The sequence below is a fragment of the Microtus oregoni genome, unplaced genomic scaffold (genome assembly GCF_018167655.1).
Source record: "Microtus oregoni isolate MIOR12 unplaced genomic scaffold, Mior012 000003F_ref0000135, whole genome shotgun sequence".
In the NCBI taxonomy this organism is placed as follows: Eukaryota; Metazoa; Chordata; class Mammalia; order Rodentia; family Cricetidae; genus Microtus; species Microtus oregoni.
In genome coordinates, this window is record NW_024543062.1 from 16,267,416 (window position 1) to 16,292,840 (window position 25,425).

At 47.2% G+C, this 25,425-nt stretch overlaps 1 protein-coding gene across 1 annotated transcript in view; it reads left to right on the forward strand.

Annotated features, from left to right (window-relative positions):
• Tmem132d (transmembrane protein 132D) overlaps positions 1-25,425 on the forward strand; it is a 624,928-nt gene that overhangs the window by 592,586 nt on the left and 6,917 nt on the right. The window contains exons 6-8 of the mRNA XM_041648864.1: positions 17,882-18,087; positions 20,850-21,123; positions 23,294-23,485. Coding sequence (XP_041504798.1) covers positions 17,882-18,087; positions 20,850-21,123; positions 23,294-23,485 — 672 coding nt within the window. The remainder of the gene's footprint in view (positions 1-17,881; positions 18,088-20,849; positions 21,124-23,293; positions 23,486-25,425) is intronic.

Genomic DNA, 25,425 nt, shown 5'->3' on the forward strand with positions numbered 1-25,425 from the left:
AGGGACAAGCTTGGGGGCTAGGAATAGCTAAGAGGGGAGGGAGGGACGCAAATGTGAGAGATACTAACACGCCATCTTGCCAAGAGCCCTCTAGAGATGCAGCCAGAACTCACCTTAGAAGTTCCTGAAGACACACTTGGCCGGGGTAGATCAGCTCAACAGCACCTGTCCCTGCTGCTCACAGGCCCCTCAAGGATGTTACCCTTCCCTCCTCCACTATGCGTATGCATTCAGGTGGCTGAGCAGGAAGCGGCTGGCTGCCATAATTCATCCAGTTCTGATCTGGATATAACACTGAAAGGGTTTCCCAGGAAACCCAACAAACCCACGCCACCCAGGACATTATGCAAGGTCCAAGTACCTTCCCTCAGGTGCCCAGGTGACTGACGCCTTGAAGCCATGGGACAGTGCGGTCAGCGGACAGGGTGTCCAAATGCTTTGTCTGTCAGTGGCTGGCCCTGTTGATAACCACTGCAATTAGAAGATGGATGGGAAAAGTGAGAGACACAGATCAGTCTGTGTTGGCATCTTGGTCAGCCAGACATACTCAGAGGGCATTTGGGAGCCTCCATCTGGTCAAAAAAAATCACCATAACTTTGCCCAATTCATTCCTCTGTTCTTAGCTCTGACGTTCGTTTGTATAGCCCTGTCCTTTGGTCCTGTCAGAAGCCTTGGGGAGAGCTGGAGGTGTCTCTTAAAACCCCAACATTTAACAAATGCTAGAGGGTGGTTTGGGCCTATGACCCTCCCTTGGCAGATTGTTCCCATGTATTTAGCTGGTTTGCTATTATTAGTACGTTGTGTGGATGGAAATGTCACCCTCGAGACACCTTGAGGACCTGCAGGAAGCTCTGTTATTAAGTCTCAGATGCTACAATAAAGTCAGCATTGACCATTCTGGGCTTGCTCAGATTTGAAGGCAAGGAGATGTCTAGCACACAGAAAAAATGAAAGCCTTGGTGGGCTCGGCATCCTACAGAGTGTGCTAAATATCCTCCAAAAGACAACAAGGCAGGCTAGAAAAGGGCTCACTGGTGTGAATGATGGAGATGCCACACATCGAGGAAATGCATTCTCTGGAGTCAGTGTCACGAGAGGCCCCAGAGCAGATGTACGTGTTCATTTCGCTATTGCCTGTCTCTCTCAAAACTCTGATGGTGAGCCGGTCTGCTGCTCGCTGGCCTTTCTCTAACGGGTGGCTCTGAAGTGAACAAGTCATGGGAGCTGCCTACTCTTTTGGTCCTCGGCTGTGGGCCGTCACATGCCCAGTGTTCCTGGAGATATGACATCCTCCTGCTAGCTTCAAGCATTTCATTGTCCCAGTAACTGGTCTGTTATCATTAATGGCATATCCCTCCCATCGTGTAGAGCCAGCTGCTCGTTTGTAAATGCCTGATGCTAATCATGAGCAGACGAGATCTTCATGACTGTGAGAACTTGGTGGTACCAAGATGATCACAGCCGTCCGTTACTGGCTCATTCCGTCAGACCCTTGAAATCTGTTCAAAAGAAGGCCCCTGTGCTAATTCTGGGTAGTCACTACTTAGCATTAATCCCTGCCAAGTCCGCACATCCTATAATGTCATTATCGCACGCTGCTCCCCTCCCACCACAGTGCTGGCATGGTTTTGTTCTCCAATTAGCCAAACCCTTGGCTGGGGATGGGATGTTGCAGCCTTGAATGGCTTCACGTGCGAGATATGTTATCTGTGCTAATTAAATGAAAGAAGACAAAATTCCATGTATCCTCTCCCCAATGGCTGCAACACTCATCGATCCTTCTGTGCAATAAATGCTAGAGAGTGGCAGGGGGTGTCCAAGGATGTAAGACATGCCAGCATCACTATGCCAGAAAAATAAACTGAGACCCAAGGAGGCCAGTGGTAACTCCAATGTTGTGCAGCCACCTAGACATCTTAGTTGGCCAAAGATGCCACTAAGCTCCCACAGATAAGATATAAATATTAAAATGTAATCATAAATGTATAACAGTATAGACGTTAATATTGGGGGATTTAACTTCCCTCTGTTTTACCTGGGATACTTCTAAAGATGTGCCCCAAAGGCCAGAATGTACCTCAGTTGACAAAGAGACTGTCTAACGCACACAAAGCTCTGGGTTTGATCCCCACACGGTATAAACCAGATGTAGTGGTGTATGCCAAAAGCGAGGTGGAAGCAGGAGGATCAAGTCATCTTTGTCTGCATAGCCAGTTCAAGGCCAACTTGGGCTACTTGAGACTGTCAAACAAAAACACATTGAGTGACCTTGACTTGGGAGCATTGAGCTGGGACTCAGGAGCATTGCCCCCACAGTGCTCCTGCCTCACTAGGTAAATTGCAGGGTTGCCCTTTGCACTGTCTCCAGGGGAACTTCCTGGTCCAGACAGTGGCTGCCTTACAGTGTCCTGTCACGGTTTGTCTATGTTCCAACCCAATAAGCTGAGTGTTTATGCCTGTAATCCCAGGATTCAGGATGCCACGGCAGATGGATTGCCCAAGTTCAAAGCCAACCTAGGCAACATAATGAGTCCCAGGCCAAAATCACTTCAGGTCTATGAAAGTCATTACAGTCTCAATTCTGTCTCAATTAGACAGGACAGAAGCCATAATAACCATGCAGACAACAGGCTACAGTTCTTTTTAACAAATGCACAAATGTGACAATCTCCACTAGGCTGAGAATATCTTTAAAGATGTGTTTGTTTATATTTTATGTGCATGCATGCTTCACCTGTGTGTATGTCTGTGAATCATGTGTGTGCAGTGCCCACAGAGACCAAGGTGTCAGATCTGGAACTGGAATACCAGACAATTGTAAACTGCGGGATGGGATGTTTTTATCTGCTGAGCCATCGCTCCAACTTCCCAGAAATCTTATTTGCAGATAATAGAATAGAACCCTTGGCTGGTTTATGCAGATGCCAAGCTGTTCAATTTATTAAAAAGAATAATGAATAACTTAGTTACTGGAGGGACAGGAGCCAGCGTGTCCGGAATGGAACAAGTGTCTCTGGTCATGGCCCTCTCCTACCTGTCACCTATGGCAAGCCATAGGGGCTTCTGTGGAGGCAGCAAGGGCACACTACTCAGAGGACACCATCCTTAGCATTCACAAGTAACACTGACCTGGCAAGGGAGATCCACTTGAAGGGCACATGTACCTGGTGCTTGCTTACCCTCATCCCGGGAAGGCTGGCTGTCCCTCGAATTGCTTATCACTGACAGAGAAGCCTCTGGCTCAGAGCAACCGGGGAAGCCAGGCTTTTTTGGAAAGGTTGAGAGAGAGGAAATTTCCAGAAGAAGCTCTCATTTACCTCAGAAGATCAGATTGAGCTGGAGCTCTCAGAAGTGGTGAGTGATCTGACTTTGTATGAGGCTCTTTCATTTAGATACCCTTTGTGGACAGCAAGGATAATAGATTTGCTGCCTGGGCCAGGGATCCAGCCTCTCAAGGCCCTCGGTGGTAGTTTAAACACGTGGTGTGTCACAGGCAGACTTTAAAGCCTGGTGGAGAAGGCTAATGTAGCAGATGTTTATCTTTCTTTAGCTGCCACAAACTGGGTCATCTTCTAAAGTCAACATTCATTCTCTCGCCGCCATAATGGATGGAAATTGACATCCAGGTATCCACAGCACTCACTGGGTGGAGCCTTCCTGCCTCTTGTGGCTCCTGGGGCTACGAGTGCTCCATGGCTTGAGGCCCATGTCCATTCTTCTCTGTTCTGTGTAGGGGCTGTAGCTTCTCCTGTAGATTCTTCCAGAAGTTTTATACACATATGAAAATGGTCTTACTTTTCCCTCCACCACAGCAATTCCGCACAGGAGCCCTGAGGAGACCTCCCGAGTACATAAGTCCTTCACTACAGTATCCCAGGGAGCTCTTGGGCAGCTGAGGGTAGGAACTGCCTGAGAACTGACAGAGAAGGCACTGTACTGGCCAGCCTGGCTGTCCCTGGTGTTCTCTGCTGCCAGCTTTGGTTTTTACAGGCATGGGCTGATGGCCAGCTTCACTGTTATCAGCAATGTTCTAGCACAGTGGTTTTTGACTTTCCTAATGCTGTGACATTTTAATACAGTTCCTCACGGTATGGTAACCCCCAACAATCAAATGATTTCATTGCCACTTTATAGCTATAGTTTTGCTACTGTTAGGAATCATAATGGAAATAACTGATATTCAGGATATGTGATATGTGACCCCAAAATGGGGTTGTGACCCACAGGATGAGAACTACTGTTCTGTCCGGTAGCTTGGCCTTTGTGATGGGAATGTAATGCTAACATTCATTACCTGAAAAAGACTTAAACTGAGGGGTGAATCCACCGAGGTTCATTCTGGGAAACCAATAGTTTTTATCAGGCTTCCTTCCAGAGCATGGGCGAGGGTTTATTGGCAGGAACGTGGTGGCCACACCCAGCAGGGATGATGGTTGGTCCATGACAGTGGTGAGCCCCCTCTGCTCGTTCTTCCCCACCTATATCCTCTACCCCAGGAGTTCTCAACCTCCTTTGGGGCTCTAATGACCCTTTCACAGGGGTCACCTAAGACCTTTGGCGAACACAGATATTTACATTACAATCCATAACAATAGCAGAATTACAGTTATGAAGTAGTAATGAAAACAATTCTATGGTTGGGGAATCACTACAAATGAGGAACTGTATTAAAGGGTCACAGCATTAGGAAAGTTGAGAACCACTGGGCTAGCCCCTCCTTGAAACTCTAAGGTCATGTGCACTGGGGGCAAAATTAACTGCGACTGGTTGGTAAGGGCGGCTGGATACTCATGGAAGGTTTCCATGACTCTCCCTACCCTCTCCTTCCAAGAGGGAGCATCAACAACCAAGAGGCCCAGCTGTGATGATCTCTGATGAGCAGGTCCAGCTGGACTCCTGAAGGTGGTGGCTGTTCATACTCGTCCTCTAACAGAGAACTGGAAAGCCCTAGCCTAGGAGTCATGTGCCAGCCTTCCCCCTTCAGGATGTACCCTTATGGTGGCTCCACCTTGGGAGCAGAACACTTGCTTGATCCCGTTTATAGCTGTATAGTTATGGAGCCCAATGCAACGCACACTGGTCAGCCCCCAATGACTCAGAGACGCAGCCATAGCTCCACACTGCACCGTGACCTGAACTCCACTGCCTGCGAGAGGGTGTTGAACACCTTGGACCATGTTATTTCCTGCTCTGTATCCCTTCTCAAAGTGTTAACCATGTTATGTTGCTCCTTATCAGATATTTGGGCATATCAACCAGAAGAAAATGACCATATATGTCTAATGTTTATTTGTATATATGTTATTTTTTAAAGAGTAATGTTTTGTTTGGTTAGTTTTGTTGGTTGGCTTTTCAAGACAGGGTTTCTCAGTGTAGCCTTGGCTATCATGCAACTCACTCTGTAGACCAGGCTGGCCTTAAACTCACAGAGATCTGCTTGCCTCTGCTTCCTGAGAGCTGGGATTAATAACATGCACCTACCATCACCTGGCTTATTTTATGTGTATTTTGTCTGCATATATGTTTGTGTACCACACGCATGCATTACCCACAAAGGCCAGAAAGGGGCATCAGATTCCTGGAACTAGAGTTACAGAGGGTAGTTAGCTGTCATGTAGGTGCTTGGAATCAAATCTGGGTCCTCTGCAAGAACAGCAAGTGCTCTTAAGTGCTGATCCATTTCTCCAGCCCTGTTATTTTTATAATTTAAGGAAAATAAAGTTGATTTTTTATTATATTTCTATTACATTAAGGGGAGGTATATATGACACAGCTTGCATCTGGAGGTCAGAGGGAAACTTGTAGAAATAATTCATCTTTTTCAAGCATGGGTCCTAAGGATGGAACCCAGGTTGTGAGGATCTTGAAAGAAAAGGCAAGCACATTTCTGTCCCCAGATGCCTTCATCGGCTGAAACCTCATGTAGACAGTTGCTTTCCGGAGTAAATGCTGCACTGCAGAAAGTCCAGGGACTTTCGATACAGCTCACTGGGTCTTCAAACAGTCTGATAAGGCTAGGCTCATCCCCATTTCTCAGATAGGGAACCGAATGAAAGAAGCGAGCTGTTCACAGTCACACAGCCAGAGAGACACTAGAACACCTGCCCAGAGGGACCCAGCCAGGCTGGAGGATCTAGTGCTATATATCCCCATTTTCCTATTTCTCCTGATAGTTGTTACTTTTGTACCTGCTTGAGGGAAGTTAACTTTACCAAGGTCCAGTGGTATCAGTGTCCTGCTCCTGATAAGAGTAAAAAGTGGTTTGTTTTGTTATATTATTTAAAATGATGGTTGAACTCCAGTTAATAGCATGTGTCTGTAGCCTTCAGGAGCATGAGAAGTGGGTGTTTGTGGCTTCCTTTGAGAAGGAGCAGAAAAGCAGATGGATGGAGGGCTGTGAGGTGGACCGATCTGTGATAAAGCAAATACTGCAAGACGGTAATTATAGAAGTTAGGCGGTGGGCGTGAGTGCTCACTGAACAATTTCAATTTTCCTCTGATTAGTGCTTTTCATAATAAAATGTTGGTAGAAACAGGTTGAGTGAACTAATCCACAAGTGAACACGGACAGGCAGGGCCAGCATACAGCTCATTCTGCAGGGTGGTAAAGATGTCTGGTATTCAGGAAGCACCATAAGTGAAGATGCAAATTCCCAGACATGGCAAATAAAATAAGATAGCTCAGGACTCCCAGGATTCTACATAATCTGGGCTACCCAGAGAGAGGTCAACCAGAGCCTTTCGGCCTTCCACCTTGCTGCTGGATGCCACAGATGCTCCACCAGATCCAGGGGCACATGTCCTCTGAGCTTGCACGCTATGAGTCATCTCCCATTACCACCAGGAGCCAGGTAGGGAAGTGAGATAGATGGGCAGCTTGCCAGCAAATACAGAAAAGAACATAGAGAAACGTGCAATGCGCAGTCTGCCAGACTGCTGCAACAGCAGAGTTCATCCCTGGAGAAGCAAGAGGATCCCCGATGCATTAATCAAAGAGGGATCCACAGGGGATGACCTAATGTTTTCCAATGTTAACTAGAGTTGTTTTCCAAGACTGCTGTGTGTGGTCCAGCAAGGTGACGACTGCAGAACCTAGCGGAAGGGGACTGTCGTAGTTATTTTCGAATGCGGAGATAAAACAACATGACCAAGGCTACTTATAAAAGGAAGCATTCATTTTAGGGCTTATGGATTGGGAGGGTCAAAGTCCGTGATGGCTGAGCAAATGTGTGGAGATAGGAATGTCTGAGAGCTTTACGTCTCCATCTGCAAGTAAGAAGCAAGGAGAGAGACACTGGGAATGGAGTGGATCTTTTGAAACCTCAAAGCCCACCCCCAGTGACACACCTCCTCCAACAAGGTCATAGTTGTTGACCTAATACTTTCCCCAAACTTGCACTAATTGGGAACCAAGAATTCAGACGTGTGAGTCTATGGGAGCCATTCTTATTCAAACTGTCACAGAGGTCATTCACACAGGCTATCCAGTCTGGAGACAAACCATATGGTCAAGCCTTGGGCATCCACTACCCATAGGTCCTGCCGCTACAGGGAGAAAAAAAAAACACATGTCCTGTTACATAGGATGCAGCCAGCTAAAGAGAGGACACGGATGCCCTCTTTAAAGACTGGATTGTTGTGAAGTTGCTTTGTGCTGAACACATTCAGAGAGAGGTCAGCATGGTGATGGATGAGAGAGGTGAGCTATTGGCAGGAAGGCTCTAGCCATTACCACCCAAATGAAGGAGCGGTGACTTTATCCTCTCGATTCCCAGGGGATAAGCTTCCTCCTTTCCCAGTCACCTGGCAGGAGGCACATATAATCTAGACTTGCTCATCTTATGTTCACAGGCTAAGCGATGAGCCTGATCCAGCAACTCACGGAAGCTGTTGTTTCTTCTTCTTCTGTCCTCCTTTGGTTGCTGTGAGGACAGTGACAGGGCAAGGGATATACCATGACCAGCATGTGCCCTCTGAGAGCCCAGGCAGAATAATCTGTGTGTGGTATGGGGAAATCTGGGGAGAAAAAGTTCCTTCTGCTCAAAGATGTTGGTGGGGACATACCTACCACAGGACTGAGAGCCTTCATAGCCACTGGGCATTGGTGAATAGTGCCATGCATGGATAGTCTCTCCCTATCTCTGTCCTTCACAGCTTCTTCAAATCTCACCAGACTAGGAGAGAGCTACAGTTATTGGTGTATAATGCCAAAAAATGAACTTTTTTCAAGAAAGAACATAGAGCTTGGGAGATGAATCAGTGCAGTTCTTACCTCGCAAACATGAGTACCTGAGTTCAATTTCCAACACCCATGTAAAAGCAAGGCCTGGTGGTGTAAATCTGTAATCCCAGTGTGGGAACATAGAAACAGGAGGATCCTCACAGCTCAATGGCCAACCACCCTACCTGAACTGATGCATTCCAGCTTCATTGAGAGACCTTGCCTCAAAAATTTAAGGTGGAGAGCAATTGATAAAGATGCCTGACTTGTCAAATGGATGAAACTAGGGGGAATAAAAAACATCCTGAGTGAGGTAACCCAAACTCAGAAAGACAAACATGGTATGTACTCACTCATAAGTGGATACTAGATGCAAAACAAAGGATATCCAGACTACAAGCCACAGCTCCAGAGAAGCTAGGTAACAAGGAGGACCCTAAGAGGGACACATGGATCGCCCTGGGAAGGGGAATTAGGTGAGACCTCCTGGGTAAAGTGGGTGTGAGGGGGGCAATAATTGGGAGGGGATGGGGGATCAGAACATGAGGAATGGGATGGTGGAGGGGGAGAGGGATGGAGTGGGAGGGCAATGAAAGAGAGATCTTGATAGAGAGACACTATAGAGTTAGGGAGAAACCTGGTGCTAGGGAAATTCCCAAGAATATGCAGGATGTTACCAGCTAAGACTCCTAGCAATAGTGGAGAGAGTGCCCAAACTGGCCTTCCCTTGTAATCAGATTGGTGAATACCCCAACTATCATCGTAAAGCCTTCACCCAGTAACTGATGGAACCAGATGCAGAGATCCACAACCAAGCACCAGGCCGAACTCCAGGAATCCAATCGAAGAGTGGGAGAAGGGAATATATGAGCAAGGGAGGTCAAGATCATGATGGAGAAATCTACAGAGACAGCTGAACCAAACTCGTGGAAAATCATGAACTCTAGACTGACAGCTGTGGAGCCTCCACGAGACAGAACCAGTCCCTCCATATGTGGGAGACAGTGGTGAAGCTTGGACTATCTGAGGGACCCCTGACAGTAGGACTAGGATCTATCCCTGGTGCATGAGCTAGCTTGTTGGAGCTCATTCCCTATGGTGGGATTCCATACTCAGCCTTAATGGAGGGAGGAGGGGCTTGGTCCTGCCCCAACTTAATGTGTCAGTCAACTTTGTTGACTCCCCATGGGAGTCCCTACCCATTGGGAGGAGTAGGTAGGGTGGTCTGAGAGGGAGGCAGGGGGTGGGAGGAGGGGTGGAGGGAGAACTGTGGTTGGAATGTAAAATGAAATTTAAAAAATAGATATATCTCTAATTAAAAAAAAAATATATGCCTGACCTCATCCCTTGGCCTCTCCAGGCATGCTCACATACCTGCACAGCCACCTGCTTGCGCAAGTATATCCAGATCCACTCAAATACATGTGTGAGAGAGAGAATGCATAAACACTGACTCGCGGACAGCTGTGTCCTCTGTGCTTCTTGGAGGAGAGGAAGGATCATTAGCATGGGAGGAAACAGGTCAGAAAGCTCCCAGGCTAGAGTAGAGGGTCTTTCCAGTTTCCCACTCCCAGAGCCTTGCTCTTCTGAGACCTGGCTGAATTCAGTCTCATGTCATTCCATTCCATAGAGAGAAAGAGAAACAGAGAGAAATACAGAGAAAAAGAGATGTGAAGGAAGACAATAGAGACAAATAAAGAGACAGCAAGATAAAGAGACCATGACAGAGAGATCTCAGACTCGCTGGAATTAAACTCTATTGTTTAAGCTAGTTCTGAGACCAGGATAGAGTTGGGTTTAGCTCTTTAACTGGACCATCATAAGATCACTTGAAAGAAGAGGATGAGGGACAAAATGGGCCATGGCCATCTTTGGAAAACACAATCTGCTGTATGCATCAATTCATCTGGGCCTGAGTTGCCTGTCTGGAAAAAGAAGATGGGATCATTCCAGCTTCAGAAGATCTCTGGGAAGAGCAGGCGTGGTGGAGATGACTGGCGGGTTGCCTCTCATTGAGCCCTATGTCTTATCTACAGCAATGGTCATTTGTCTATAAGGGAAGATTTGGGAGGACCCTGTTGTCTGCATGGCCAATGACGCTGAGACATTTGGAGTTTCTTGTTTTATTCTGTAGATGGCCCTAAGATCCAACAGGCAGAGGACCTTTGTGTGGCTGAAATAAACACATGGAAAACATGGATCATAGCACTTCTGGGGAGACCCTGTGGGTCCTTTGACAGTATCTAAGTCGTTGTGGTAGTCCCCACTGCTGTAAGGGTGCTGCTGACATCTAGTGTGGAAGCCAGGGTACTATTTCACATCCCACAATGTACCGGGCAGCCTCCCGCTGTGACTGCCACCAAGTCCTCTCAACTGGAGCTAAGGCAGAGTGGCAACAGGTGGTTATTACTATAAAAATGATCTTCCATCCACACTTCGTGAGTAACCACAGAAAGACAATGGCAGCCTCCAGACATGTGTTCTGAGACCAAAGAGAGCATTCTCTGAGCACACTGCTCCTTCTTCCCCAGGAAAGTGGCTGACACTTGCTAGGAGTGGCAGCATCTCCTGGGCATGTGACGAGGGTTCTAGAGGAACATCAGCTGTTAAAAGTTCTAATGACATGGTAGCTTTCTTCTCCATAGTCCTTAAGAGGCGTGATGTGGCACACAAAGATGAAGCTGCCGTACTCCCTCAAGAAGGGTCTCACTTGGCCTTGGGGGGTATTGAGGAAAAATAGGTTCCAGTAAGCAGCTCATGGGGGCCCCTCTGTTCTAGGCTGCCTTTAGGATGGCTGTATCTACTAACTAAGACCGTGGGATAAGGCTTGGCTATTTCTAACAGCGAGAATGCCCTCTAGCAACCTCCCTTCTGCCAATCTTTATTTCCAGAGCCACTCCTTCCCTTTTGATTTCATTAGTGTTTCCGCCCAACACATTCCTTACTCAACTTCTGCTTCTCAGAGGAGCCCTCATGGTCTCAAACACTGGAGGAAGTAGCCTGGATCGAAAAACCTCGATTCTAAAACATTCCCAGCTAGCTTGATTTCTGTTTTCTCTTTTTGAAGAAGCTAATCATATCACATCCATAGCAGAGAACAGAGAGACAATGTGCCCTCACTGCCTGCTCTCTTCTGCTTACACTCAGCCAGCTTTCTTCACCCTTATACAGCTCAGAGCCCAGCCTAGGGAATGGCGCCTCCCGTATTCAGGGTACCATCTGAATTCACAGTTAACACACACACACACACACACACACACACACACACACACACAGTGATAAACCCACAGGCCAATCTGATCTAGATGATTCCTCATTTGAGACCTTCTTCCTGGTTGCAGCAGTTAGCTTTTCAAATGAACCACAACACCAGGAGAACTAGAGACGCGGCTCCATTTTGGGTGCCTGTCTCCTGTTTGGTACAACGGTGCTCTTAGTGCCTGCCATCTCGCTGGAATACCATAGGAATACAGTAATCCAAACAGGTGGGACCTTGGGAAGGCTCTGGCCAAGCAGCTCTCCCTAAATCCAGCTTTCATCTGCATTGATGCATGAAGCTTTCTCAAGAGGCCAGTTTCCCTGAGTCCCTAATGGCCTCTTCTTCATCCACGCTGGTGACTATCTCCTGAAATAGGAAAATGGTCTCCAGGGCCTGCTTAAATGACTGCGTTCACCTGTACTGTCAACTGCGTGGTCTTTTTTAGGCTATTTATAATAAAGTACCTCAGGGTGGGCTGAATGGCTTAAATAGAAGAAATCTATTTCCTCACTGCCATATACATATATGTGTGCAAGATCAAGGTGATGGCAGGATTGGGTTCTCCTCTGCCGCCTCCTGTGGGGTGTATGTGGCCTTCTGCTCTTCATCCTCATCTGGCCTTTTCACTGTGTACGCGTCTTCCATCCCTACATCTGGACTGTCTTATGAAGAACATAGCCTAGTTACCATTTAATTTAATTTGCTCTCATATTGTGTGTGTGCATGTGTGTGCATATGTGTGTGTGTGCCGTCTGTTCTTATGTGTGAGTACAGAGACCACAAACGCCACAGCATCCATGAAGAGATCAAAGGACAAATTTGGGTGTTGGTCCACACCGTCCACCCTGCGATGAGGTCTCTTAGTCTCTGCTATGCTCTCCAATCTAGTTGGCCCTCAGGATTCTGAGATTCTCCTGTCCCACCTTCCACCTCACTGTAGGGTTGTGCTGCTGTGTCCAGGTTTACCTGGCTTCTGAGTATCCAAACTCAGGTCCTTATGCCTTCAAGGTAAGTGCTTTGCACCCTGAGATATCTCCCCGATCCAGTGTGTGTGTGTGTGTGTGTGTGTGTGTGTGTGTGTGTAGATAGCTCAGGCCTCGGCATGAATAGATTCCATCTTCAAGGCCCACTACTCTCAATGATTTATTTCTGCTAGCAGGGTCACAGTCCTATGGGCTCCACAACCTCCTTAAACAGCGCCACCATCTGGTAGTCAAGTGTTAAAGCAGATGAGCCTCTGAGGTGTGCGCGGAGGGGGGGACTTTCACATCCAAATCATATTACTTAGTGTATTTACCATGAAGAACAGATGGAGTAAGGCTTTAATGCTACACACAGCATATTGCATTAGCAAACTTTAAATGTTAGCTGCGGTATTTACCTCTACCATCACTACTAACGCTGGGTTGGTTTTTTTTTTTTTTCACCCAAGATAAAGACCATCCGTAAGAGGGTACCGCCAGCCTGAGACTCAGATGCCAGCCTCTTGTGGAATGTGACTGTTTGCTCAGTTTGAGGGAGGAAAGATAAGAGTTCATTATATCCAAAAAAATATCCAGAGAACATAAATTTTGTCACAGATGTGATATTTAGATAAGATTTAAATCCAGCCAGCATTTAACCAGAAGAGCTAGAGCTAGCATTAAATTCACATAAGTGCCAGGATTATGCACACGAGAGTCAGAAATATTAGCTTTGTCTCCGTCATGGAGCAGGGGAGATCGGCTGGAAATGGATGGTGGAGGGAACTCGAGAGTGTTACTTGATCATTCCTTGAAGCCGGCAACATTGTAAAGTGCTGGTTGATAAATTATTTGACATGTACCGTTAGTCATCATACTTGAAGGGGAAGGGATGAAGCCGGACGGTTCTCCTAGATGGTCGAATCTCTCTGGTTCACCTCCCAGCGGGGAGAGCCTGAAGCTTAAGCACCTGGAGCTATGGCTGGAAAGAGAGAGAGGACCTGCTGCAGTGGGCTCCCTAAGAACAATTCCCGTGTGAATCTCCCAGCCCCTGCATGGGGATCCCTGTCTACTTAGGAACTGAGGCTCCTATTTTACCAGCTCAAGGCCAGCCCAGGTACAGCAGGTTTTCCAGAGTTGGAAAAGCATAGGGGAGACTAGTTGGGGCAGAGCTGGTGAGGGACAGTCATGTGTGTTGCCTTCCTGAGGGAGGACTTGAGACACTGTTAAGCAGGGTAAGAACCGGGAGACAGCAGGCAGGAGGTGAAACCAGAAGGAGGTTTGAGTCACCCATAGCTACCATGCATAGTGACCGTGAGCTTGGTGACCTCAGCCACACTTCTCAGAAGGTTCCTGCAGATCTAGCTGTTAAGGCTTGACTCTGAAATCCTGGTGAATGAGATTCCAGCTGTTCCTGCCACAGAAACAAATGTTTGTCACTATACCAGACAAGGATACATGACTTTTCCTTCACTGTATTAATGTCTCCATCTGTTAACTCCAAAGTAACATTTTATAAACCTTGAATATACACAATGAAATATATTTGTCAAAAGTTCATTTAAAAGAATCTATCCTGGGAGATAGCTCAGTTGGTAAAGTGCTTGTTGGAAAGCAGAAAGCTCTCGGTCCAATCCCCCAATCCCACATTTTGATAAATTTATTTTTATTTTATGTTCACTGGTGTTTTGCCTGCATGTATGTCTGTGTGAGGTGTCAAGCCCTGGAACTGAACTTACAGACAGGTGTGAGCTCCTGTGTGGGTACTGGGAAGTGAGCACCGGTCCTCTGGAAGAGCAACCAGTGCTCTTAACTGCTGAGCCATCCGTCCAGCCCCCAAGCCAGGTAGAGCGATGCACACTGGTATTAAGACTGATGCAGAGGAAGACACAGGAGGATCCCAGGGGCTTTCTGGACAAAAGGCTGAGCCTCATTGGATGAACTCCAGACCAATGGAAAAAAAATACCATCTCAAAGGAAGTTCACTGCATCCCTGAGACTGGCAGTTAAATTTGACCCCTGGCCTCTAAACACACATGTGAATACATGTGTGTACGCACACACATAAACATTTTCTAAGTGGATAAAAATTAGTATTATCTGTAGCCACTGGTGTCTCTAGGTTGTAGCCAAGACCTCCCAAGCACACAGGAGAACTGTGTCCAGGAACTAATCACCAAAGTCTCCCCTTGAGGCTAGACTACTACTGTCTGTGTCCTGTCCAAGCACTTCCCACCCCATGCCACCACCATCCCCGCATCCTCTTGATGGGAAGCTTGTCCAGCTCCATATCTCTCCTGTGACCGTATTTCCTGTTTGCCTCCACTTCCTCTCATTGACCGCCCTTTATATTAGAAGAGCCCTTCCTGCAACCTGGAGGTTGAAAGTGATGTGACTGAGGCCACTTAAGACAGAGACTCCTGCTCAGTGGGGACCCCAATTATATTCTTGGCTCATTGTGAGTTTTTGATAGTTAGAATTGTGCGAGCTTGCTTGTCTTCATCTGTCTCACTCAGTCAGGCTTAGCCTACTAATGCCATCGATTTGGCAGGTTCTGACTGATGAATACAGTCTTTGGAACATGGTTCTTTTGTGTTGCATCAGAGTGATGCTATGGTGACTCATACTAAGGAAGGGCTCTTCTCACCGGGACCTCTGACCCCTGCTTGTGCCAGCAGCAATGTGTAGCCTCAGCTCTGAGATCTTGGCCTGGCATCAGCCACCATCTCACCAACAGCGAGGTAGCAGCTATACGGCAGCAGAAGAATAATAATAGTCCCGGCAAGAAAGGGACACCTGTCACTGGTGTTCCCAGCTTATAACCCGTGATGGTCACATCCTAACTCAGCAGCAGCAAAGGCAGAAGGCAAACCCTGACATCCCAAAGATCCAGAAATCGCTATTAAGCAGTTCTTTTGACTACCCCAGAGTCCAGGATGTGGACTGCACCCCATGGGTGTCTTCAGAGAGCCAAAGAGACAGATTCTCAAGCCTCCAATCCCTCTCATGGTGGCTTGTCTTTAGCCTTAGCTTATACCTCACACACCACGTGTGAGTTCAGCCCTGATCTATGGACACAAGATGTCCTGAGCATAGCTCTTGCCCCACGGCCACAGGGCATTGGGCCTGTGCACAGCCCTGCTCTAATGTCTCCTGACCTTGTTCACCCAACCCTACTTCACAGACCCAGGTCCTCAAGTGCACAACCTTCCAAAGCCTTCTCACCTGCACCAACACTTATCACAGTATGTTGTCACATCAAAGAACAAACACGGAGTCGAAGAACCATGATGAGGGTACTCAAAGAACATGCACACGAGAGCTTGAGTGTACTCAAAGCCATGGTTAGTGTACCTCAGCCCACATCTTTTTCAGTTCAAAGGCAGGCTGTGTGGCTCTCTTGGCTGGGATGAGCTCCAAATTCCTTTAAATGGGTCACCTGCTTGGCAGCAAGGCCAAGAGAGTTAAGGTCATGAAGGACTAGGTTGTTTTAAAAAAGAAATGACTCTGACCAGCAATTTGTCATATAGTATCCTCTTCTTTTCCTTCCTCCCTCTGCCCTTCCATCCTCTCCTTTCTTCTTCCTTCCCTTTTTCCTCCTTCCTCCACCCTCATCTCTTTCCTGTCTCCCCCTCCCCCAACCTTTTCTCCTCCCCTTCCTTCTTTCTTCCTTTCCTTCCTCTCTTCTTGCCCCCTTATCCCAACCACTTTTTCTTTCAAGGTGTCTGATCCTCTGAGAATGCTCAACCTGAATATAAGCAGATATCCTGAAAGAGAAAAGGCCTTAAATTAAATACTCCCTGGGCCCTGAAGCAAGGCAAGCTCTGGCCAGACCACAAATTATAATAAACCAGCCATCGCTAGTCCCACTGGACAATGCAATCAGATTTAAGTACCTTCGCTATTGGCAGACACTGAAGATGGCAAAGTCCGCCTTGATGGAGCCGGGTGCCCATTTCTCTTCACACTTATCGATCGACCTCCCCACCCAGGCTGAGGCTCACAATAGCCCGTCCTGTGCATTCAGCATCCACGCTGCCTCTGAAGCAGACAAAGGGGCTTTCACTAGAAAGGTCTTTGTGATCTTTGCACAACCTACTCATTTCTGTCTGCTTTCTTTCACACCCCTTTAAGTGTTAAAAGTAGGTTTTCCATCCTTTAAGGTGGAAAGTAAGAGCCCTGGGACTGAAATGGCACCTGTGAGGGGGCAGGGCAGACTGAGGGACAGCAAGCCACGTCGTCCCTTACTCTTCGCCATGGCCTTGGGGTGTTATGAGTCATCAGTGTCCTTTAGCCTTGGGTTTGTCATATGTGAGATGCTGCTGATAATAGTGCCGGCCTCCTGTGTGGTCCTGATGCTGAGATGATACTTGGGGTGAACTCAGCAGGCATCCCTGACCTGTATCCATATATCCTATTGTCAGTGGATAGAAGTTCCTCACACCTGCCTTTCTCTCCTGTGCTGACCAGCAGACACAGGTGAGGGAACTCATTCTTTTCCCCAGGTCCATCCTCCTATTCCACTCTGGATCCACCCTCTGCTGGGACCAATGAACCACACACCGGCTCTCTTTTGGAAGAATGTGTTTATTCCCTTGCTGTTCTGAAGGTCAAGGATCTGGAATCTGGAATCAGGCATCGGTCTGGAATTCTTCAGTTTCCAATCTGACTTTCCCCATTCCCAACCCTCTCTGACCTCCATGCTGGCAATATAGCCTCCTGCCCCCGCAGCCACAGTGTCTGCTTCCCTCTCCTAAATTACCAGTGCCCCTCTCAAAAGGATAACCAGAAGCTCTCCAGGACCAACCCAAATAATTTAGGCTAATTTTTTATCTATCAAGATCCTTCACTTTGAGGCTGGAGAAATGGCTCCAGAGTTAAAAAGTACTTATCCTGAGAGTCTGAGGATCTGAGTTTGGATTTCAAGAACCCTTATAAATACCATGTGGGCATGGCAGCCTGTCTGTGATCCTACCCTTGGAGGGCAGACACAAGGGATACCCAATGCAAACTACTTAGCGAGAATAGCCATATAGGTGAACTCTGGATTTGATTACGAGACCCTGCCTTGATGAGTAAGATGGAAGATGAATCAAGGCTGCTTCCTAATGTCAACCTGGGTATTCCACATGCACGTGCATGTACACACGCATGCATGCAAACACAAATGCGTGCCACAAACACAACAATATAAAAACAAACAAATTAATGTGTACAACTTCACTTACCAAAACGGCACATCAAAGACCCTTATCCCCATCTGCAAAGACCCCAGCAGGCTCTGTTCTGACATCAGGGATTTCATTCAAAGCAATGGCTTGTGCCTGCTTTACTTCACAATGATGAGTCCCAAACATGACTCAACCCTCTTCCCCAATCTGTAGAATGAGATGAAGCTCACCTCCCTCCTCCTTGCTTCTCTCCCTCCTCCCAACCAGGTTTCTGACAGATGTGACTATGTCTTTGTCAATGGGAAGGAAATGAAGGGCAAGGTGAATGTGATAGTCAGCTTCACCTACCAGCACCTGAGCAGCCCCCTGGAGATGACAGTGTGGGTACCACGGCTACCACTGCAGATTGAGGTTTCAGACATGGAGCTGAACCAGATCAAGGGCTGGAGGGTCCCTGTTGTCTCTAACAAAAGGTAGGTGTGTGTGTGTGTGTGTGTGTGTGTGTGTGTGTGTGTGTGTGTGTGAGAGAGAGAGAGAGAGAGAGAGAGAGAGAGAGAGAGTTTGTGTGTGTGTGTGTTGGGCATTGGGCATACATAGCAGAAAGTCATGTCCATTGTGCTTATGCTGAGGAGGGACACACACGAGTGGCTAACTACCTATCTAGGCAAAAGCAAGAGTAGACACAAGGGTTCACATGGTGACTTACTGGAACCAAGCACCTAGAACCTGCCATATGGGCAATTGGACACCAACCACAAGCCTCCAGCTAAAGAAAAAGGAGCTTAGAGAGGGAGTCACATGGATGGGTTTCAGGATAAGAAAACTGGCAGACTTTAGGAAGAAGCAGGCAGCAGATGCCCTGAGCACTTGGCTCTGGTGAGACATCTGAAGTTTGTCTGCCATAGTGGGCACCAACCTATTGTTGGTTGTTTACCTATTGCACACGTGGGCAGAATTTGGTAGAGAGGCAAACCTCCTGTCAGTCATAGGAAATCCAGATAAGGATCAGAGAGGTAAAGTCACAGAAGTTCAGCCTCTCTTTTTTGACCATCACTGCAGGGACCTCAGTGCATACATATCCATGCACTGGAAACATTGCAAATGTCTGAGTAAGTAAGTATGTGCCAGCACACAAGGAAAGACTTCTGAGGCTGTCACTGGGAGGACCTTGATAGTCTTCACCTTTGAGGTCCACACCTCTAGTTCTGTGACATCTGGAAGAGGATTTAGCTTGAGGAGGGTGTTGGTGCTATGGACAGTGGGAAGATGGTTCTTGAAGATGCTTCTTTGGAAAACTGGGTTTTCAGGAGTTGGGATAGATGGTGAAGTCGATGTTGTTGTTGTTGCTGCTGCTGGTGGTGCTGCTGCTGCTTCTGCTGCTGATGCAACTAGCCAGGTCTGGTACTAATGGACTCACATAGAGCTGTGCGCTCTCTGAGAAACGGGTCGCTGATATGTGAATGGAGGCTGGAATGATGGTGGGAATAGACCAGTGTGTACAATGTATCAGACAGTGATACAATGTATCAGACAATGTAGCAGACAGTCTGTCTGAAACCACCTGTCCCTGTCTGCATTGATTACAGAATCTCACTAACCTCAAAGTAAACACTCACCTCTTCCAGGTGCTGACTTAGTGGACGTTGCTAGTGGTCACAACCTTGTCAAGTTAACTACACATTGCTGTGTGTCCTGGGTTGGCCTCAATTGTTAACTTGATACAGACAAGAGTCATCTGAGCAGAATATCTCTATTGAGGAATTACCTAGATTGGGTTGGTCTATGTGAATGTTTATGGAGGATTGCCTTAATTATTAATTGATACAGGAGAGCCCAGGTCACTCTGGGCAGCACCATCCACTAGACAAGTGATTGTGGGCTATATAAAAAAGTTAGATAAGTGTAAGTCATGAAGCCAGCAAATAGCATTCTCCATTGGTTCTTATCTTCAAGTTCTTGCTTGAGTTCCTGCCCCTACTTCTCTCAATGATGGGTTTCAAATTGAATGTGTGAGCCAAATAAACCTTTTCTTCCCCAAGTTTCTTTCCATCAGAGTATTTTATCAACGCAACAGAAAGGAAATCAGAACACTGTATGATGCGGGGCCTTAATCTAAAACTCAGTATGGCTTGAAGGACTATGTGCACGGCCTCTCATATTCTGTGCAGAAGCAGCCAGATATGGGTTAATGAAGTCCTGAAAGCTGAGATCTCAAAGCTGAGGTCTACTAGTAGGTTGGTGCCCCATCTAGAGGCTTCTGCAGAGAAGACTCACTCAGGCATTGTCCAAAGGACTCAACACCTCACTAGCTGCTAATCAGTAGACAAGGTACCTGCCAGCTGGATGTCCCCATAGGGCAGGCAGCTCAGAACTCAGCATCTTGCTTCATCAGAGAGAGCCAGTGACAGAAGCCATAGAAGATTACAAACTACGTTGATATCACTGTCTTCAAACCCAATCAGGTAGCCAGGCATGAGGGAGTACATCTGTAATTCTAGAACCTGGGAAGCTGAGGCAGAAGAGTTGTTACCTGGGCCTCATAGTGGGACCTCGTATTAAGAAACGAACAAAAGGGCTTGTGAATTCTTCCACCCAGCAAATACTAGCTGAGTGTAAGTCTTAAAGGAGCCTTTTGACCCTTGATCTCTATTGGCAGGTAATGTTCTCTGAGGAGGGAGAGACATTGTCTTTTGTGGTTCAGACATGTTACTCACATGCCCATACTCCTGTAAATAACCTATCACACTGTCCCTGTAAGCAACCTAGTGAAACTGCTTGGTCCACCCACGAAACAACAAAAGACACAAAATAGAAGGGGCTGGTGAGTAAAATGAAGGGCATCAGTAAGAGTGGGAGAGGATGAGAGAGGGGATGGGGATGAATATGATCAAAATACATATATGAAAATGTCATCATGAAACCTGCTGTTATACATCATTAATATAGTTAGTAAAAATGTTAACAATGGGAAGGACTCTCCAGTCACTTTTGAATAGAGTTACAAAACACGCTCAGCGTTTGATGAGGGGGAGTAGAGAGAAAATGTCAGGAAGTGTGATCTTTGGGAAGCTCTTCACCCCCCATCGTACTTCTCCATTCTGAACTCTTGTCACAGCGCTGGTTAAACACCATGGATCTCCTGTGTGTCACCCGAGCCTTAAACAAGCAAGACTCTTTGGAAGTAGACTCATGGAGTCCCCAACAGTTGCCCCAACAAGTAACTCTCTTTTGGCAGGCCAGCTCGGGACAGTGAAGAGGAAGATGATGATGAGAAAAAGGGCCGAGGCTGCACCCTCCAGTACCAACATGCCATGGTGCGAGTCTTGACCCAGTTTGTGGCCGAGGCACCTGATCCCGGGGGACACCTGGCCTACCTGCTGGGCTCTGACTGGCAGGTGGACATCACGGAGTTGATAACTGACTTCATGCAGGTGGAGGAGCCCAGAATCGCCAAGCTACAAGGAGGGCAGATCCTGACTGGCCAGGAGCTGGGCATGACCACCATCCAGGTGAGGCATCTGCAGGGTTGAGTGGGGCTTTCTGTTCCACTGCTCTGCCAGGTGAGCTTTCAGCTGTCTGCCATTGCTCGGAACAGAGTCTCCCAGGGCTTGCTTCAGTGAAATCACAACATACACAGTTTGTGATATACGACAAGGACCTTGAGACCCCTCACACAGTACATTGGCGATTCAGGGTTCCACCTCTTCTTGGCCATGTCCCCAAAGCCATAGCAGGTCTTACCAGCTTGAGAAGCAAAATCCTAGAGAGAAGTTCACCCTGCCTGGCTCATGGGCCTGGCTGTCTTCTCCATACTGACCATGGTCACCTGTTCTTCCATCTCAGTAAAGCAAGGGAGGCAACATGGAAGAGTTTGGAGGGAGGAAAAGGAAGGGAGAAACGATGGAATTATATCATCGTCTCAAAAATTTTCAAAATGAAAAATAAATTTAAAATACTATTAATAATAGAGTCATCACTACTCCTAAGAGTTGTCCCCTGAGCTATATATACACAATATACACAATAATAAAAATAATGTAATAATATAATAATAATAAATGAAAATTTTAATGTTGTTTCTATCAAAGAACTAGGAAGAAAGTTGAAAGGCAATATCAATAGCTGGGAGCCTGGACCTAGAGAAGGGTTTGGCTTTAAACTTCACTTTCAAAGTTGATTCCAGTCCAGAAAGGAATCGTATGTTAGCAAGGAGGAAAGGACTGCCTTCCTAGGTACGAAGCATAGGAACTGGCACAGCAGGGCATCCAGTCCTGAGGCAGATCCACCAAGTTCATTCACTTTTTTCTGGAGTCTTTCCTGTCATGCCCACTCTCATTTAAATGGCCACAGACATCCAGAGGTGGGGGTTGGTTGGAACTTGTGAAAACTGGTTTGCTGAAGCTGCTCTGAAACTCCAAAGTCAAAAGAGCAAGGTGGACAGGGGAGCAGACCTCACTTATCCAGGGGGCTGAGGATAAACAAAGTGTAGGAAGCCAGCTCTTCATCCTTCTAAAGCTGAGCTGGGCTGGGGAAAATCATGCTCCCTGGTCCCCAGAGGTATGCAGAGGACATCAAGACCAGGCTGGACTCAGAAGGGGAGTTGGTGTGGGTGAGGGTGGGTGTCATGTGAGGCAAGACAAGATTTCAAGATGCCCCTGGATCTCATGGTTCAGGCTTTCTCAAAGTGTGTGGAGTCGAATCCCAACGTGTTGATACAAGTCTTTAACCCCAGCTTTAGGGAAGTAGAGGCAGAGCTCTGTGAGTTCAAGACTTGCCTGTTCTACATAGTAAGTTCTAGACCAGCTGGGATTAGACAGTGAGATCCTGTTGAAGAAAAAAAAAGACCTCAAACTATGAAACTGAAGATCCCGGGACAGGAGATAGATTAGATGGTATTTGAATTAGGAAGCCTTATACTATTTTAGATATTATTCATTGATTGATTGATTGATTGATTGATTGATTTTTATGTATATGAGTATTTTCCCTGTAATTATGTCTGTACACCACACACATGCCTGGTGACCACAGGGGCCAGAAGAGTCAGAAGGAGGCGTGAGATCCCCTTGAACTGGAGTTACAGGTGGTTGTGATCATCCATGTGGGTGCTGGGAAGTGAACCCAAGTCCTCTGCAATAGAAGTTAGTGCTCTTAACCACTGAGCCATTTCTCCAGCCTCAAGAAGCCTTACTTTATAGTCCCATGCTGGCTTTCACATGCGAGACAGAAATAAATGTACAGTTAGGGTGTCAGGTCACGGTTCTCTCGGGTATGTGAAAGCTTTTGGAAGTTGAATGATTTTAGATAAAAGTGCACTGGTAATGGCAGAAATGGCCCACGGTGTGTATAAGAATCAACAGGCTCAGAAGAACAATGACATTAATTCCTCTTGCTAAGGAGAAGAGTGGCTCACAGTGACAGCCAGCATTGACCTATGGGTATCCCTCTGCACACCTATGGGTATCCCTCTGTTCCATGCTGTTGTATGTGGAAGCACATTGCATCACCGCATTTCCATAATCAAAGCTTAGTGTTAGAGGAAGTCTGCTTCTGCTCCAGCAGGCTCATGCAGGCTCCTTTTCTCTCATGGTCCCTGCATGCCCTCACGCATGGCATGTGATGGATGAAGTGCAGTAACCACAGAGAGCCTCCCCTTGTCATGTTGGTTCTGCCCTTCAGATCCTGTCCCCTCTGTCAGATGCCATCCTTGCCGAGAAGACCATCACTGTGCTGGATGAGAAGGTGACCATTACAGACCTCGGGGTCCAGCTGGTAACGGGGCTTTCGCTGTCCCTACAGCTCAGCCCCGGAAGCAACAGAGCCATTTTCGCCACTGCAGTGGCACAGGAACTTCTGCAGAGGCCCAAACAGGTAAGGAGGTGGAGCCTAAAACACGCATCGGCCGAGTCTTACCCCAGGTGAGGTCAGCACACAGTAGGTGAGGTCACCATACACCAGCTATGGCCAATGTGCGTCAACCGAGGTCAGCAAATACCAGAGAGCTCACACATCAAGGAGACTTCACACCAGGTGAATGCCCCATAGTGAGAACCCCATGGCAGATGAAGGCTCTTTCCAGGAGATTCACATACTCCAAACAGGTATTACACGACCTGTGTTTCTTGCCTGCAAAGGAGCTGCTAACATGAGACTGCAAAGCCTCTTGCCTCCTGGCTCCTTGAAGTAGATGGGTAAACATTGTAGCAGGTGACCATCGGCCACTCATGTCAGAAGCACTGAGAAGATGCTCTCCTGTCCTCCACACTCAAGTGTGCTGGGGTGGGGGCCTGGATGGGTCACACTCTCCTGCTGTCTAAATAGTCCTCCAGGACTGGCATGCTGGCTTCATCTAGCAGTGGTCGTGAGGTAGAGGAGGCATGGGTAGACAACTGAGGATTACCACAACCTACAGCCAGGTTCCAGCAGGCTTGGAGGCTGATAGAGATAATATCCTGCCTCTCCTTATTGTTCAGGCAGAAGAAGGGAACTAACACGAGGTCATGTCATCCTTTTCTTGCTATTTGAAGCCAGTATGATAACAGGCTGCATTGTGCATTTGTGTTGTGTGTATGGATGTGTCTTGGGTCTCTTTTGCTGTGATAATCACTATGTCTAAAATAGCTCACAGTCCATCACTGATGAAAATTAGGGCAGGAATTCAAAGCAGGAACTAAAGCAGAGGCTATGAAGGAATTCTGCTCACTGGCTTGCTTTTCATGGCTTGCTCAGCCTTCTTTCTTATCCCACTGAGTACCACCTTCCCAGAGGCGGCGCTACCCACAGTGAGCTAGGATCACATCAATCATTAACCAAGAAAATGCCCCTCGCCGGGCGGTGGTGGCGCACGCCTTTAATCCCAGCACTCGGGAGGCAGAGGCAGGCGGATCTCTGTGAGTTCGAGGCCAGCCTGGTCTACAAGAGCTAGTTCCAGGACAGGAACCAAAAGCTACGGAGAAACCCTGTCTCGAAAAATCAAAAAAAAAAAAAAAAAAAAAAGAAAATGCCCCTCGACTGGCCTGCAAATGTATCTGATGAAGTCATTTTCTCAATTTAAGACCCTTCTTCCCAGATGACTCTAGCTTTAAGTCAGGTTGACAAAAGTTCAACCCACATGGGACATATGTTTGGCGATGTTTCAATCTGTGTGTCTTATATGTTCTCGTGTATGTGTCTGCATGTGGGTATATGTGTACTTTGGGTATTATATTGTCTGTTATGTACATACACGTGCCTATGTGTATGTCTATGTGCCTGTGTAAGCATATTGTGTGCTGGGTGCATGTATGTGTGGATCTTGTTTAGGCATCCTGTGTTGTGTGTGTGTTTGTGTATGTGTCTGCATGTGTACTATATACTCTGCATATGTATATGTATGTAGTGTGTATTACTTGTGTTGTGTGGGCATTGTGTGTGAATATACTCTAATGTGTGCAGTTTAATAGTGAGAGAGAGAGAGAGAGAGAGAGAGAGAGAGAGAGACTCAGTGGTTTGTGTACAATAGGTCTACAGATAGACTAGAATATGCCTATCTTCCTCTTTGGAGCTGGACAGAGAAAGAGGTGAACTTTACAGCAAAGGATAGCCATCATTTCTCTCTACATGGAATCGTATTCATCCAACCCACAGAGACTTTTCTGCAAGCTTCCCTACCCACCAGAAACGCTTCTTCCACCACAGCAGGGAGAGTTGCCAGACTTAGCCTCCCTCACAGCACTGGGCAGCAGCAGAGACTGAGCATGCTCACAGCAGGAAGAAGATAGAGCCCAACTCACCACCTCCAACCGTCTATCTCCCAGCTGGACCTGCACCTC